The following is a 15000-nucleotide window of genomic DNA, read 5'->3' as shown; positions in this document are numbered from 1 at the left end:
TTTAATCTACTGGATTCTGTTCAGAATCTTGGAACACATGAACAAAGGTTGACACTGATATGGAAAATAAGGCAAATATTAAGATGATCATTAAACTTGTTCATCACTGACAGGATTTCTAATTAGCAAATTGATCTTACCCATACAACTTTGGATTTACCCAACCCTTCAATTTCCTCTATACTATTTTTCATAGCTAAAAGGCAATAATTTTCTATCTAACAGCATAAAGATGTTACAACGATCCATAAGAGGGGTAATATGGACCTTAATATTCTTCGCCGTGACAATCCCTGCCCAGAAGCGAGCTCTTGAAGGTAATTAAGATTTTATCTTTTGATAGAAACACTTTACTTTACGAGGCTTCTACAATAATGTTAATATACACATTAGTTACGGCTGATGTGTTTGAGGAGAATTTTAAGGAGCATTCATGTGTCTTTTTTATATTGTCAATTCTCATATTTGATAATTATTTATTTTAAATTTTAATCAAGAATAATCTTCAATCATGCTCAGATTTTAAATGTTGAATTTTATAAACTTCTTGATTTGTACGGTACTTTAAAAAATTGTAGGTTGTTACTATAAATCGCCATACAAATTTTGCCTTTAAATAAAAAATAGGATCCTGAGGATTTTGCTAACACTTAAGTATAGCATTTTCATTCTAATTCTCTCTCTCTCTCTCTCTCTCTCTCTCTCTCTCTCTCTCTCTCTCTCAGACCGCAAACACTGGGTGGACCTGGCACAGAACGAGATTCTGGCTGCCCTGAACGTGCGTGAGAACTGGAACGTGGCGAAGAACGTCATTATCTTTTTGGGCGACGGAATGGGCATCACCGTCAACACCGCTGGACGAATCTACAAAGGGCAAAAGAAAAACAAACATGGTGAAGAAGGTTTCCTCACCTGGGAAAGATTTCCCAATGCTGCTTTGCTTAAGGTTGGTTGTCTCTTTTTTTTCATTGTAATTTTAATTCTTTTTTTTTTTTATACTTTTTATTTGTTTTCAAATGTGATATTTTGGATACGATGTGTCTTTTCCTAGGTTGGTAGTCTGTTTCTTTTCTCTTCCTTTTTTATAATTCTTGTTTTTGTTATATTATTCTATTTTTTCTTTTCAAAAGTGATAATTTAGATATGACGTGTTCTGTCATTTTTGTTTATTTGATGAGTATTTTTCAATACTTATTTAGTTTTCTTTTAAGTTTCATTTCATATTATGTAGGTCTGTTCTGACATTGTTTTTGAGTTGTTAAATTGATTATATCTAAAGTTATCATTATTATCAATGATAATAACAATAATGTCAATCGTAATAATATCAACTCCCCGAAGCTTACCAAGTTTTCAAAACACCAATACCCCTTCGGAATAAACATCATCTATATCTCCACACAGACATACACTGTTGACAAACAAGTGCCCGACAGCGCAGCCACGGCCACGGCCTACCTCTGCGGAGTTAAAGGCAATTACTACACCGTCGGAGTCGACTCCAATGTAAAACTAGGAGATTGCCCCGCCGGGAGAGATCCTGATAATCACACTCCCTCCGTCCTGGCCTGGGCTCAAGACGCCGGAAAAGATACAGGTAGGTTTGATATAAGGGATTTTGACGAAGGAAAAATCTATGTCTGGGTCAACCTGTGACGCCCGGTGAAAAAGTCCTTCTTTACACTTTTTCTGATATAAATCTTCCAAATATACCAAAGAAAGATAAAAGCATGGAATGCAGAGGTTACTACCCTCGCGCGAGCACCTCGTGAGTGTCGTGTATACATCAGGGGCGTGTGAAAACCACTATTCACAGGCTGTCTTCCATTTGGATAACTCCTTCATCAAAGGGAAGGGCCGCTGTTAGGTTCATTGATTGGTAATATTTAAACATAAGCTAGGTACAGCTCAAAGAGCTAAGGAAAAATAGTGATGGGATTAATACTACGAGACAGAAAAGGATCAACATGGATACGAGAGCAAACTAAATAAAAAGTAAAGCATGTAAGAAAAAGAAATGGACATGGTCAGGGCACATAATGAGAATTACAGATAATAGATAGACATTAAGAATAACAAAATGGGTCCCTAGAAATTGCAAAAGAAGCAGGGGAATGGAGAAAATCCGATAATTTGACGAGCTAAAAAAATTTGTGGGTATAGACTGGCATAGAAAGACCATAAACAGATGCAAGTGGAAGGACAGGTCCGAGGCCTTTGTCCTGCAGTGGAATAGTAACAGCTGATGATGAGGAGGAATATTATTCGAGTTGATATTCTTTGCTTTAAAAGTGCAACCTCCGTTAGATCTCAGACTAAGATGGCATCTGCATATACAATGTTTTATTATAGAATTCTTCCCTGTAGCCGAATTTAAGTGTCCTAGCAGACTAATGACTGTTGCTCGGATCTTATCTCTGTTGCGCTTCTAAATATGTCAACTCTTAGGCTAGTGGTACCTTATTTTTTTTTTCTTAGTCGATGAGGGGCACTGGTCATCGTGACCGGGTGGCAGAATGATATTTCACTCATTATTACTATTATCATTATTGCTAGCTAAGCTAAAACCCTAGTTGGAAAAGCAAGATGCTATAAACCCAAGGGCTCCAATAGGACGGACATGAGTTTAGAACTTTGGGTTGAGGTAAATACAGCTCTAACTGGATTCTCTCGCTAATGGAGGAGTTATATCTTGAAATATTTTCCATTAATAAAAGACTTCATTTTACTCTATACGGTGTTTATTTTTCTTTATAATAGCACTTTGTTGTGGAATAAGAGAACTTCTCTTCTTAACGGTGGCACTCGGTCTTTAAATAAAGGCAGATATCTGTCGGTCAAATGTCTGTTCAGCCACATATCTGTCGTTCTAATGTCTGCACTCACTCCATCTGAGAGGACAGGTTTAGATAATAATTAAATCGTGTATTGCAAATATTGTACTTTACATATATTTGCATATATTTATTGCCACCTAAATTCATAACGTTAACCCAGTTAAACCTTGAGCATTCCCCAAGCGTTTGACTGCTGATCAGATGAAGAACCATACATTTAGCCTATTAAATATAATAGAACTATACTCACTTCTTTTTACTGAGGCAGATTTGCACCGACTCGCAGGGGTGCCCTCTTAGCTCGGCGAAGTTTCCTCATCGCTGATTGGTTGGACAAGATAATTCTGAGCAATCAGATAGCAGGAAACTTTTCCGAGCTAAAAGGGTACCGCTGCGAGTCAGTGCAAATGCGCCTCATTAAAAAAAGGAGTATAGTTGCTAAACGGAAGGTAAGAATTAATGTAATCAATCTATAGATTTGAGGAGGCTGACACAAGTCTCGTTTTATACTTATAGTTTATGTATGACAGATCTATTTTAACGTTGTTGCTGATCTTGAAATATTGTGTAAAGTTTTTATTCATTACTTGTATATTTTTTCGCTAATGAAGATTTTATATATTGAAAATTTTGCTCTTAATAAAAGACCTAATTTTTCTCCATACATATTTTGCTTGTTTATTCATTACATATATATAACAGTAGTATATTTGCTATTTCCATATTTCCTTTCCTACTTTACCTGTTGGAGCCCTTTGGCTTGTAGCATTCTACTACTACTACTACTACTACTAATAATAATAATAATAATAATAATAATAATAATAATAATAATAATTCTCGACTCGACTCTAAAACTTGCTTTTCGTTTTCAAAACCTGGAAGGCTTCGTGACTACAACCCGGGTGACTCACGCCACACCAGCAGCCTTGTACTCACACTCGGCTCATCGAAGTTGGGAGTGCGATAGCAAGCTGGGGGAGATGGGCGAAGGGTGTAAGGACATCGCTGATCAGCTGGTCTCAGAGAATCCTGGAAAGAATATCAAGGTAGGAAGAGAGGTTTCAGATGTTTAAGGGAATGTTCAGATAAGTCAGTGTCAGCGGAACAAGGGTGAGCTTTAATTACATGAATTATTAAGTGATTTGTTCTTTTTTTTATTATGTGTCGCTACGACTATGGTCGATAATGAATGAAAATTGTTTTAGGTTGTCTTTAATTCTAAAGAAGCACTCAAATTTATTTTTTCATACAATTTAACCAGAAAAATAGGTTATCATAAAAAGGCAATGTATAGAAAATACCCCAATATCATTGCTAAAAAAAAATAAGAAGTTCAAATAAAAAGAAATTCAAAAATAGCTGTCACAGGAAGATATAAAAACCGGATCCTTTAAATTATAGGTCATCTTCGGAGGAGGTCGGCAAAATCTCGGAGCAACTATCGGAGAGCCATCGAGTTTCACCTGTTCCCGCAAAGACAACCGCAACCTGGTGGAGGAATGGCTGAAGCATAAGACAGACCAGGGCAAGACTGCTAAGTACATCACCACGACAAGCGAACTGAACAGTTTAGACGTCGCTGGTACCGATTATACCATAGGTGAGTTTAACAAAAGGGGGTTTATCCCCTTTACTCATTGTAATATTTTAGATTTATGTATTTAATGAATAGATGACTGCCATTATTTGTATTTATGTAGAGTATACGGTTCTCTGCACCGCAAAAAAGCGAACCTGCAATGATAGAATCGGTGGATAATGAGGGCCGACTTACTGTAATTGAAGTGACAGTGTCTAGCATCAAGGTAACTTTAGTTTTCTGTATCTATGTATTTGAATATTGTCTAGTATTTAGGCACCTTCAGTTATTTAGATCTACGGTATGTAGTTGAACAGTGTCTAGCATTTAAGTAATTTCAATTTAAGGTTTAATAGTTACTCACGAGTCGCAGAGAAAATTGACAAGTAATTGCTTTTGTCACAAAATCTCCTTTACTCCGAACCTATACACGTATAACGAGTACTCAAACCATCCCCTTTCCCCTTTCCCATTTACCCCTTTCCCTTTTCCCCTTTCCCCTTTCCCCCTTCCCCCTTTCCCTTTTCCCCTTTCCCCTTTCCCCTTTCCACCCAATCCAGAACAAATGGGGACCAGACTATGGCTAATGATGAACTTGTGGTGAATAAGGAACCAATGGATTATGAGTTGCTGACGCTTCCGCTAGGCCATCATGATCCTATGTGTTTATGTAATTAAAAGATATCTATAAACAAGATGATTATAACTGTATTTAGGCGATATTCTAACTGAAAATAATTAGCCTTTGGTGTGTCAGTGCACTTATTAAGAAACTATGGATTTATAAGAGTGTTTGCAGGATAAAATGTTTTTCAGAGCCAGAGAACTGTCTTGTATAAACCTTTTTCGCAAAAACAACCATATATAGGGTATGAAGATCAACCATAGATAATCATTACTAGAAAAATGATAAAATGTTGTGAATTGGAACCTCAGTCAATTTAAAATTTAAACATGATTCTATACACAAAAAAATAATATCTATCAAAATCTTACTGTTTATGACTATTTAGGTTCCATTAATAATAATTGTACCGACATGTGAACTAAAGAGGAAATAAGTAATGATGAAAATACAAATACGTACGATAAAAATACAGAATAGAGTAAACAGCAACTTGAGAGTTAAAAATAGCTTTTATGACTTCATCACTAAACTCAATGAAGTCTCAAAAAAATATCTTTAATCAGTTCTAAGAAATTTAAATAAAATAAAAAGTTTTATTTTTTCAACTGTAATCATAATCAGTTCTAAGAAATTTCAAAGAAACTCTTTTTCTGGTTATTGATGCCAAGTCTATTCTTCACTTGCCCTAATTCAAGCATCATTATTGCATTTGCATACTCATAACTGTTATTCATCAACAGGTCTCTTCGACAACTCACACACGCCCTTCGAGGTCGACCGCAATCGTGGCCCCTCCGGAACCCCTTCCATCAAGGAGATGACCCTCAAGGCTATTGAACTCCTTAAAAAGGCTGATGATGGATACTTCCTCTTGGTAGGTTAACCTTCAATACTTTCACTTTTTGTGGCAGACAGAATTCGAGCATGTTATTACATTAAAGGCAGCATCTCATGACCTTAAGAGTAATTTTTGGAATGAGTGCAGTATATATGTGAGTGATTTGGGAGTGTATTTTATATGCTTGGCATATATAAGTGGGCGTGTGTGCGTGCAATATATAGAGGTAGTTAAATAGATAGATACAGATAGAGATATGGGCATATTACACACGCATACTTATATATATATATATATATATATATATATATATATATATATATATATATATATATATTATGAACATTTATGTTTGTTTACATGTAGATCAAAATATCTATAAATTACGGCAAGTAAATTATAGCTATGAGTAAAATCATTTACTGTGCAAACCTGTATAAACTACACAAGTGGGTATATGTGCTTAAGTAATAATGTAATTCCTAAACTGGAAGGCTTTTAGTGCACTCATAAAGTGTGTGTGGAAATAGCGTAAAAAGAGGTCTGGGCATCCTGAAACTCTTTTGAGTGGTCCTACTGGTTTTTACTTCCGCTCTCAGCCCAGAAATTGGAGGCCGTGAAATGAGCAGAAAAAACTGAATCTTTACTGAAATTGTCTTTTCAGTTGATGCAAATCAGGATTGCCAGGGTAAATGAATAATCTTTTCAACATTGCAAGTAATTTTAATTCTTTTTGCTTAACGAGAGAGAGAGAGAGAGAGAGAGAGAGAGAGAGAGAGAGAGAGAGAGAGAGAGAGAGAGAGAGAGAGAGAGAGAGACGATGTATCAAAATTGCCAGGAGAAACTGAATACCTTTTTGACGTTGCAAGTAATTTTCATTCCTTTTGTTTAGCTTTTTTGAGAGAGAGAGAGAGAGAGAGAGAGAGAGAGAGAGAGAGAGAGAGAGAGAGAGAGAGAGAGAGAGAGAGAGAGAGATAGGACATTTACTATGACTTCCCTTCATTTAAAGTGATTGAAAGCTTGCCACCCGTTTTGGTAACGCGAGATTTTTCTTATAATGAGTTGTGAAAGTTAGTCTCTCACACTTTCGATATGCACAGTTTTCTTTAGCCACTTTAGGTGCTTTTGGAAAATCTTGTTTTCTATTAAATGTGACTATTTTAAAGCTCTGATATTATTCTTTTGTGTTAATGTTGAAATTGGCTGGAATGATGTTGAGATATGGTATGAAGTAAAAAGTTAAACCAACAAATGTCAATGTTCAAACATTACTACTACTATTATTATTATTATTATTATTATTATTATTATTATTATTATTATTATTATTATTAGATAAAAAAAGATATTACCAGAGTCAATTTTGCATAAATAACAAAGAATTAGAGTTTATTTCATGTTGACGTGCCCCTAAAAGCTTTTTTCACCGCATTTTAGGTCGAAGGTGGGCGCATTGACCACGCCTTGCACGATACCATGGCCCAAAGAGCACTGGAGGAACTTGTAGCCATGGACGAAGCTGTAGAGGCCGCTCTAAATGTATGTTACTTAAAGGTGTCCTTAAGCAGAGAGACAAAACTTTAGAAGTTCTTTAAGCAAATTTATTCATGGGTTGCATTTAAGTGGGTTGGAGCTGAAGGTTTTCTTTTTTTTTTTTTCAGTTTTTAATTAAGTAATTTTCGTTATCAGAAAAATCTTGAAAAGGGGGCAAGGGTATTAAAGGTGCTACTCAGGTACGTCAAGGAGTCCGCTGTCTAAATTTTCCTAGATTTCCAAACATGAATTTTTCCGATTTATTTTGTTTCTGTATGTTTTTCTTTATCCCAGTTCTTAGTTTTTCGTAATAATATGTTTAGATTTTGGGGTGTTTTTTTTTTATTATACCTCGTCAATTTCAATTCAAAACTCGATCCTCTGAAAATTATTGTAGAAAAAAATTTACTTTCCTTTTTATTTTTTTAAACTCTAATTTTCATAATTTGTTTTGTAGGATTATTTCAATTGGTCTCTGCCATCTCAGATCGACATAATGTCCTCAGCTTGTTTAATTTTTATCTCAACCCTTGGCATACGCTATGTCATATTCTATGTTATTACTCTTAAGCATGACATACATACTTAGAATCCATACATCCTTACTTTCCTTATCTTTGTCATACAAACATTCCTCTTATCTTTCTCAGTATCCTTATCTTCAACATTCATCCTTATCATATCATTCTTATGTTTACATTAACCTTTTAACCATTGTTAATGTAATATTATGTTTTTATTTTCAAGGTCGTCAACCTTGAAGACACTTTGGTGATTGTAACAGCTGATCATTCCCACGTTATGACAATCAACGGATATCCAGACAGAGGCAATAATATCATCGGTGAGTCAGATTTGATTCTTAGTATTATTAAACATAACGTAGATAAATAAATAGCTTAACATAAATTGGTTTGTGGTGGCCTATTGGAAATGTCCCTTCCTGCCGATCGCCGGACTGGGGTTCAAGTCCCGCTCAAGCTCGATAGTTTCTTGTAGTGTCTGCAACCACACCATCCTTGCGAGCTAAGGATGGTGCTGGGGGACACTATAGGTTTACCCGCTGATTCATTAGCAGCCATTGCCTGACCCTCCCTGGTCTTAGCTTGGGTGGCGAGGGGTTTTGGCGCTGATCGTATGTATATATGGTTAGTCTCTGAGACATTGTCCTACTAGCCAGAGCATTGTCACTGTCCCTTGCCTCTGCTATTCATGAGTGGCCTTTAAACCATGCAGGAACAGCGGGCTATGACCCCAACAGTTGTGACCAAGGTATATAGAATTCTATATACCCTGGTTGTGACGTTCGTTCAACCTCATTCATCATCTTCTCCTACGCCTATTGACACAAAGGGCCTCAAAAGAGGATTCATTGACTAGATACATCAAAAGATAGCCAGTTCCTTATGATGTGCAGTGCCTATCTTACTAATACAAGTGACCCCTGCCGGTCCATACTAATTCTAGTAAGATCAACCGCCAGGCATCAGGAGTAAAAGTCGAGGAAAAAGTTTGTCTATCGCCTTAAACCCAATCCGCCACCCTACTGGCAGTGACTTCATTGAGATTAGGGGGCCATTTCCTCCACACCACTTCATTAACGTATATATTTTGCCTATTCGTTTGCGCTCTGATATGTTGTATGAATGTATAATTTCTACATGAATAGCGGCTCGTAATTAACCCCATCTCATCTTTTTCAGGATTAAGCGGCGAATTCTCACAGATTGACAAGATGCCTTATACTACACTCATGTTCACCAATGGTCCTGGATATAACTATTCAGTAGTAGATGGGGAAGTAAGTATTCAACTAGATAATCTTTAGTATTGCATTGGACAAATATTGTGTTTGGTATGTTAAACACGATGTGTATTGTATTGAGTGGATATTTTATTTCAAAAATCTTAACTTTGGGAGTCTTTTAACAATGAATATTTTATTAATGAAGTCTTGTGTTGGGAATGTTTAAAACGAAGTGTATTATATCGGGTGTGTAGGAATTTTAACCTTCTGGTGTTAAATTAAATAATTAATGCAATAAGTATTTTATAACTTAGTGAGTTTTGTATCAACTATCGTATTAGGAATGTTTAATAAGAGAATATCAAATTAGTATTGTAGTTCGAAAGTTTAGTTTAGGAATATTGCATCAGGGATATATTATATTAAAGTGATTTAGTATACGATTACTGCATTCTGTACAAAGAATGGATGACACTGGAGTACTGTATCAAGTTTACAATACATTAAAAATATTTAGTATGATGGGCATTGCATCAAATATGTATTGTATTAAGGATGTCTTCCATTTGAGTATTGCATCATACACTAAGAATATCTAACACAAACGTGTTTTATAAAGAATAATAAAATTTTGCTCCACTAAGTAATACAAGTTAAAACGCTGAATTGGTTTTAAGAAGTATGCTTTAAAAACTTTGCCTTTAAAATTTTCCTTTTTATCATACAAAATCGAAAAGGGCCCAACTGTTCAGGGTTTTTAATTTAGTACCTTTGAATTCCGTACTTGAAACTTATCAGGAATATTCACCAAAAGATAAAAACTTTCTGCATTTCGTATTATATCTTAAAATACTTAAATTACCAGTTGCTTCAATTTTTTTTGGTATATCTTCTAAATCACAAACCTTGTTACGGATCATCATCTCCTCATACGCCTATTGACTCAAAGGGCCTCAGTTAGATTTCGCCAGTCGTTCTATCTTGAGCTTTTAATTCAATACTTCTCCATCCATCACCTACTTTGCGTTTCATAGTCCCCAGTCACGTAGGCCTGGGTCTTCCAACTCTTCTAGTGCCTTGTGGAGCAAAGCTAAACGTTTTTTTTTTCCTTTTTTTTATGGATGCTATCCTGAATTCACTGGATAAGTTGAAGCTCAACTTATTTTTTGCATTTTTACTCTTTTGTAGGCACGTCGGGCTGATCCTAGCAAACAAGATTACTTGGGCGTGAATTACAGGTACCTGTCAGCCGTACCAACTGTGCCTGACAACGAAACCCACGGAGGAGAGGATGTAGGCGTTTGGGCGGCAGGTAAGATGGTTGGTTAGATTTTAGAGGATTTGTTGATGAAGAAAACATTTAATCTACGGGACAAACACGTATGTTAATGATTCAGTTTTCTGGTACAACGAAGACCTTACGAGAAAAGATATTAATGGAGAACAAATTGGATTACCAATCGGTTTGTGGTACACTAAACATTCAATTTAAAGTTTTTTTAGTTATATCTGGATTCTATTAAACATTATCTTTATTTTACTCTAAATTTCGGCTTTCTCTATTCAAGTTTTCTATCATCTTTTACAATTCCTCTCATCAGTATTATTAACATTATTATTATTGAGATCATTAAAATTGTTATTACTATTAAAATGGTTAGGATTAATACTATAATAATCAAAATCATTATTCCTAAGAAATTATATGGAACCTGTATTATATAGTTTTTTTCATTTAGCCAATAGAAGTTTAGTAGCGTAAAGATGCAAGCGAGTTTAGCGTCCTCCCAGCTAACTTGTAAACGCCTCCCTAGGTCCAATGTCCCACCTGTTCCATCGGACTCACGAGCAGCATTACGTGGCTCACGTCATGGCCTACGCTGCTTGCATAGGACCCAACACAGGCAAATGCCAACGCCCAGCCCACGCCACGTTCACCCAAGGCCCAATTCCCAACCGCCCCATCGGAGCCCCATCTAATCCTAACCTACTGGAGCAGGTTCTTGCAAATGCTCAGGCGGGAGCAGCAGCCGTTGGATCAACGTCGCCGTCTGGGACGAAGTTCCCGACTTTGTCTCCGGTCCTGCAACAACTCTTACAAGATAACGAGGATAAGGTGAGTAGGTTCCTGATTTTGATTAAGGATGCAGTTCCTCGTCTCGGCAGGTCGTACCAGTGTAATATCCAGTAAATCAAACGCTGGTACAAACCAAATATAAAACTTGGACCATTTGAATAATAGTAATAAATGCTAGCTGAATTTCAACTTCACCTATTAAAACATGAGTGCAAACAACTGAATATCATCTTCAAATATCAAAATAAGAGATACGATGTTTCAAATCTCTTGTGTTACGTAAGAAGTTTTGGAAAATCTTATTTTCTAAGAAATATGACTATCTTAAACTGGTGATGTTTTTCTGCGTGTTTATATTGAAATTGGCTTAATTTGAACTTTACCCATTTTATTACAGATTATCGAAAGCCTCGGAAGGGAAAGGATCAAGAAGTTCCCTACACATTCTAACTTGCCTAACTTGAAGGAACTCCTAGGTCAGAGCGTCCTGGAACCTCACAGCATGTAGGGGGGGAAATATGGCGTCTACCGGATTGCCCTTGTAGCACTTGCTACTTTAGTTCGTAAGTAATTTACACTGCGTCTCTGATTTATTTAAAGTTTTGCTGTTTATTGTTACCATATTTGTGCAGTATAAGAACCTTTAACCCGGCAGTTTGCTTGCCTGGAATGATATTAGTTTATTAGTGCGATGTTCTACATCTCATCTGATATCGCCGATTCTGATTGGAATGATACAATTCATTTCAAAGCTACATTACTACGAGTGCTGGTGGAAAGCTCTAAGACGCTTCTGCTCTGACTGGCGTCACGTAAATGTATAAACAATACAAACATAAACAGATGAGCATTGCTAAGAAAGATTTCTTATCTCCTGCAGTACAAAAACTAAGAAGAATCATATTCTATCTTTGAGGTTATTTCTTCAGGATTCATTACTTTATATCTTACGTACGTCAATCATAATTAATGTCGAAACATATTATTCTATTAATGAAATCTGATACATGTAGCGCTTATTTACTATAGTTCATATTATGCATAATACATACCAATTGTTAGCAATGAGAAAATAATTAATATAGCCTCTGTACCATGGCTTCCACTGTCTTGGTTAGAGTTCTCTTGCTTGAGGGTACACTCAAGCACACTATTCTATTTGTTTTCGTATTTCCTTTTCTCACTGGGCTATTTTTTCTGTTTGAGATCTTGGGCTTATAGCAACCTGCATCTCTAATTAGGGTTGTAGCTTAGATAATAATAATAATAATAATAATAATAATAATAATAATAATAATAATAATAATAATAATAATAATAATGGTCTAACCAAATTCGCCCTGAGAAAAATCCTGGAATGTGGAGCCAACAGCTAAACTAGATTTCTTGTTTCAGATCTTCCAGCGTCAGTACAAAAAAACCTTCTCGTAGCAACGAGGGCGAAGTGGAACACCAAAGAAGAATTCTGGATGAAAAATTCTGGATATCAGTTTAGGATCTAAAATCCTGGATATCAAATTCTGGAGAGAACATATTCTGGATGTCGAGTTCTGGATATCAGATTCCAGATATTAAGTTCAGGATATTGAATTCAGGATAACAAATTCTAGATTTCAAATTTTGGATATCGGATTCTGGATAACGAATTCTAGGTATCAAATTCTGGATATCGGATTCTGGATAACAAATTCTAGATATAAAAATTTTGCACATTAGATTCCGGATATCAAATTCTGGATATTTCGTTCTGGATAACAAATTCTGGATTTTCAATTCAGGAGATCAACAAAGACACCATGATTGATATATGGGAAGTTTTTCTTAACTACTTTCGTTTTCAATCTATCATTTATTTAGATAATTAGCTATACAGTATGCTATTGAATTCTCCCTCTTACGCAAGATATCAAGCTTTATCAAAATACATTACATTATTGTAAGTTCTTTTGGTAAATATTTGCGTAAATTAATTTGATATACTCTCAGGAGCTGGATCATTCAAGATTGTAAATGATTCATCACTTATATTGTACTTAACAATCTGTTTAAGTGATTTACTTTTTAGTTCTCTCGTACAACACTTTTTCTATGATTTGTTGTGTTGTATCCTACTCTCTTTAATTTATTACTTTATTTAGCTATTAGTATATTCTAATTTATTTTGTAATCTTTTTAATAACATTACTCCTTTTTTCGTCTTTTCATGATTTATTGTAAGTTGTACTTTATGTTTTATGTTTTATTATCTTTTTAAAGATATCTGCTACATTTTAATCTTTTATCTTAAATGTAGTTCACAATTAAATTTTGTTGTGAAGAAACATATTAGAAGATTCAACATTCAGATTTCTCATAGCATATATGTATGTATGTATATATACATACATACATATATATATATATATATATATATATATATATATATATATATATATATATATATATACACACACACACATATGATAAATTTTGGCACATTTAGACGTGTTCTTCATATTCATATATATACATATATGCTATGAGCAATCTGAATGTTAAATATATATACATATATAAATATGTGTGTTATATTATATATACATATATATATACATATACATGATTATTTCCTCTGTTAACCTCTGCAATATTCGCTATGCCATATATGAAACTTTCGGATGACTAATCTCTGTAACCATATATTCTTTCAAAATTGTATATATGTATGAAAATAAATTAGCAGGAATATATTTAATATTTAATATGTGTTAATAAAGAAAGACAAAGCCCTCTATTATAATTATAATGAAATCCAATATAATAAAGTTTACGAAATCTTCTCTGTTAATTTCCTCAGCCAAATGTGTTAGATTTATTGCATTGATCTGAGATTCCACAAATAAAAAAATAGTTACGAAATTAATAACTTATTTTATGAAAATTACTGGGATGAGATTGAATAGGAAATGTATCAAATAACTTAAATGTGAAGGATATTAAATAGTTTCGATCAAATTGATTCATTGATTTGAAGTATTCTGACATCCTGAAGCTTACATCGGAAAGATGTCCGATAGCTTAGATGGTAAGGATTTCAAATAGCTTAAAAGTGAAGGATATCAAATAGCTTGAATGTGAAGGATACCAAATAGCTTGAATGTGAAGGATATCAAATAGCTTAAAATTGAAGGATATCAAATATTTTGAATGTGAAGGATATCAAATAGCTTAGATCAGATTGATTAATTGATTTGAAGTTTTCTGACATCCTGAAGCTTACATCGGAAAGATATCCGATAGCTTAGATGGAAAGAATATCCTATATTTTAGATGGTAAGGATATCAAATAGCTTAAAAGTGAAGGATATCAAATATTCTTAATGTGAAGGATATCAAATAGCTTAGACGAGATGGATATCAGATAGCTTAAATGGAAAGGATATCAAATAGATTAGATGAATAGGACATCTAATAGCTTTGACGGGAAGTATATCAAATACCTTAGACGGGAGGAATATTCATTAGCTAAAATGGACAGAATATCATATAGCTTAGATGGAAAGGATATTAAATAGATCAAATGGAAAGGACATCAAATAGCTCTGACGGGAAGGATATTACATACCTTAGACAAGAAGGATATCCGATAGCTTAGTTGGAAAGAATATCATATAGCTTAGATGGAAAGGATATCAAATAGCTTAGACGGAAATTATATCAAATAGAATAGATGGCTACGACATCTAGTAGCTCTGACGGGAAGTATATTGAATAGCTTA

The 15000-nt window shown here is 34.7% G+C and overlaps 1 protein-coding gene across 2 annotated transcripts in view; it reads left to right on the top strand.

The window, feature by feature from the left end:
• LOC137647306 (alkaline phosphatase-like) overlaps nt 1-13499 on the top strand; it is a 14678-nt gene extending 1179 nt beyond the window's left edge. Inside the window, exons 2-14 of one of the 2 annotated variants that reach the window (XM_068380700.1) lie at nt 226-317; nt 726-946; nt 1405-1597; nt 3723-3886; nt 4242-4440; nt 5788-5921; nt 7323-7424; nt 8166-8262; nt 9122-9219; nt 10354-10477; nt 10980-11281; nt 11640-11805; nt 12638-13499. In XM_068380700.1, the coding sequence (XP_068236801.1) occupies nt 233-317; nt 726-946; nt 1405-1597; nt 3723-3886; nt 4242-4440; nt 5788-5921; nt 7323-7424; nt 8166-8262; nt 9122-9219; nt 10354-10477; nt 10980-11281; nt 11640-11750 (1830 nt within the window). In that variant the 5' untranslated portion in view covers nt 226-232 and the 3' untranslated portion in view covers nt 11751-11805; nt 12638-13499. The remainder of the gene's footprint in view (nt 1-225; nt 318-725; nt 947-1404; nt 1598-3722; nt 3887-4241; nt 4441-5787; nt 5922-7322; nt 7425-8165; nt 8263-9121; nt 9220-10353; nt 10478-10979; nt 11282-11639; nt 11806-12637) is intronic. The other variant, XM_068380699.1, reaches the window with a different exon arrangement.
• The last annotated feature ends 1501 nt before the right edge of the window (nt 13500-15000 follow it).

The sequence above is a fragment of the Palaemon carinicauda genome, chromosome 9, assembly GCF_036898095.1.
Source record: "Palaemon carinicauda isolate YSFRI2023 chromosome 9, ASM3689809v2, whole genome shotgun sequence".
Taxonomy (NCBI): Eukaryota; Metazoa; Arthropoda; class Malacostraca; order Decapoda; family Palaemonidae; genus Palaemon; species Palaemon carinicauda.
This window is presented reverse-complemented; position numbering and strand designations above follow the sequence as displayed.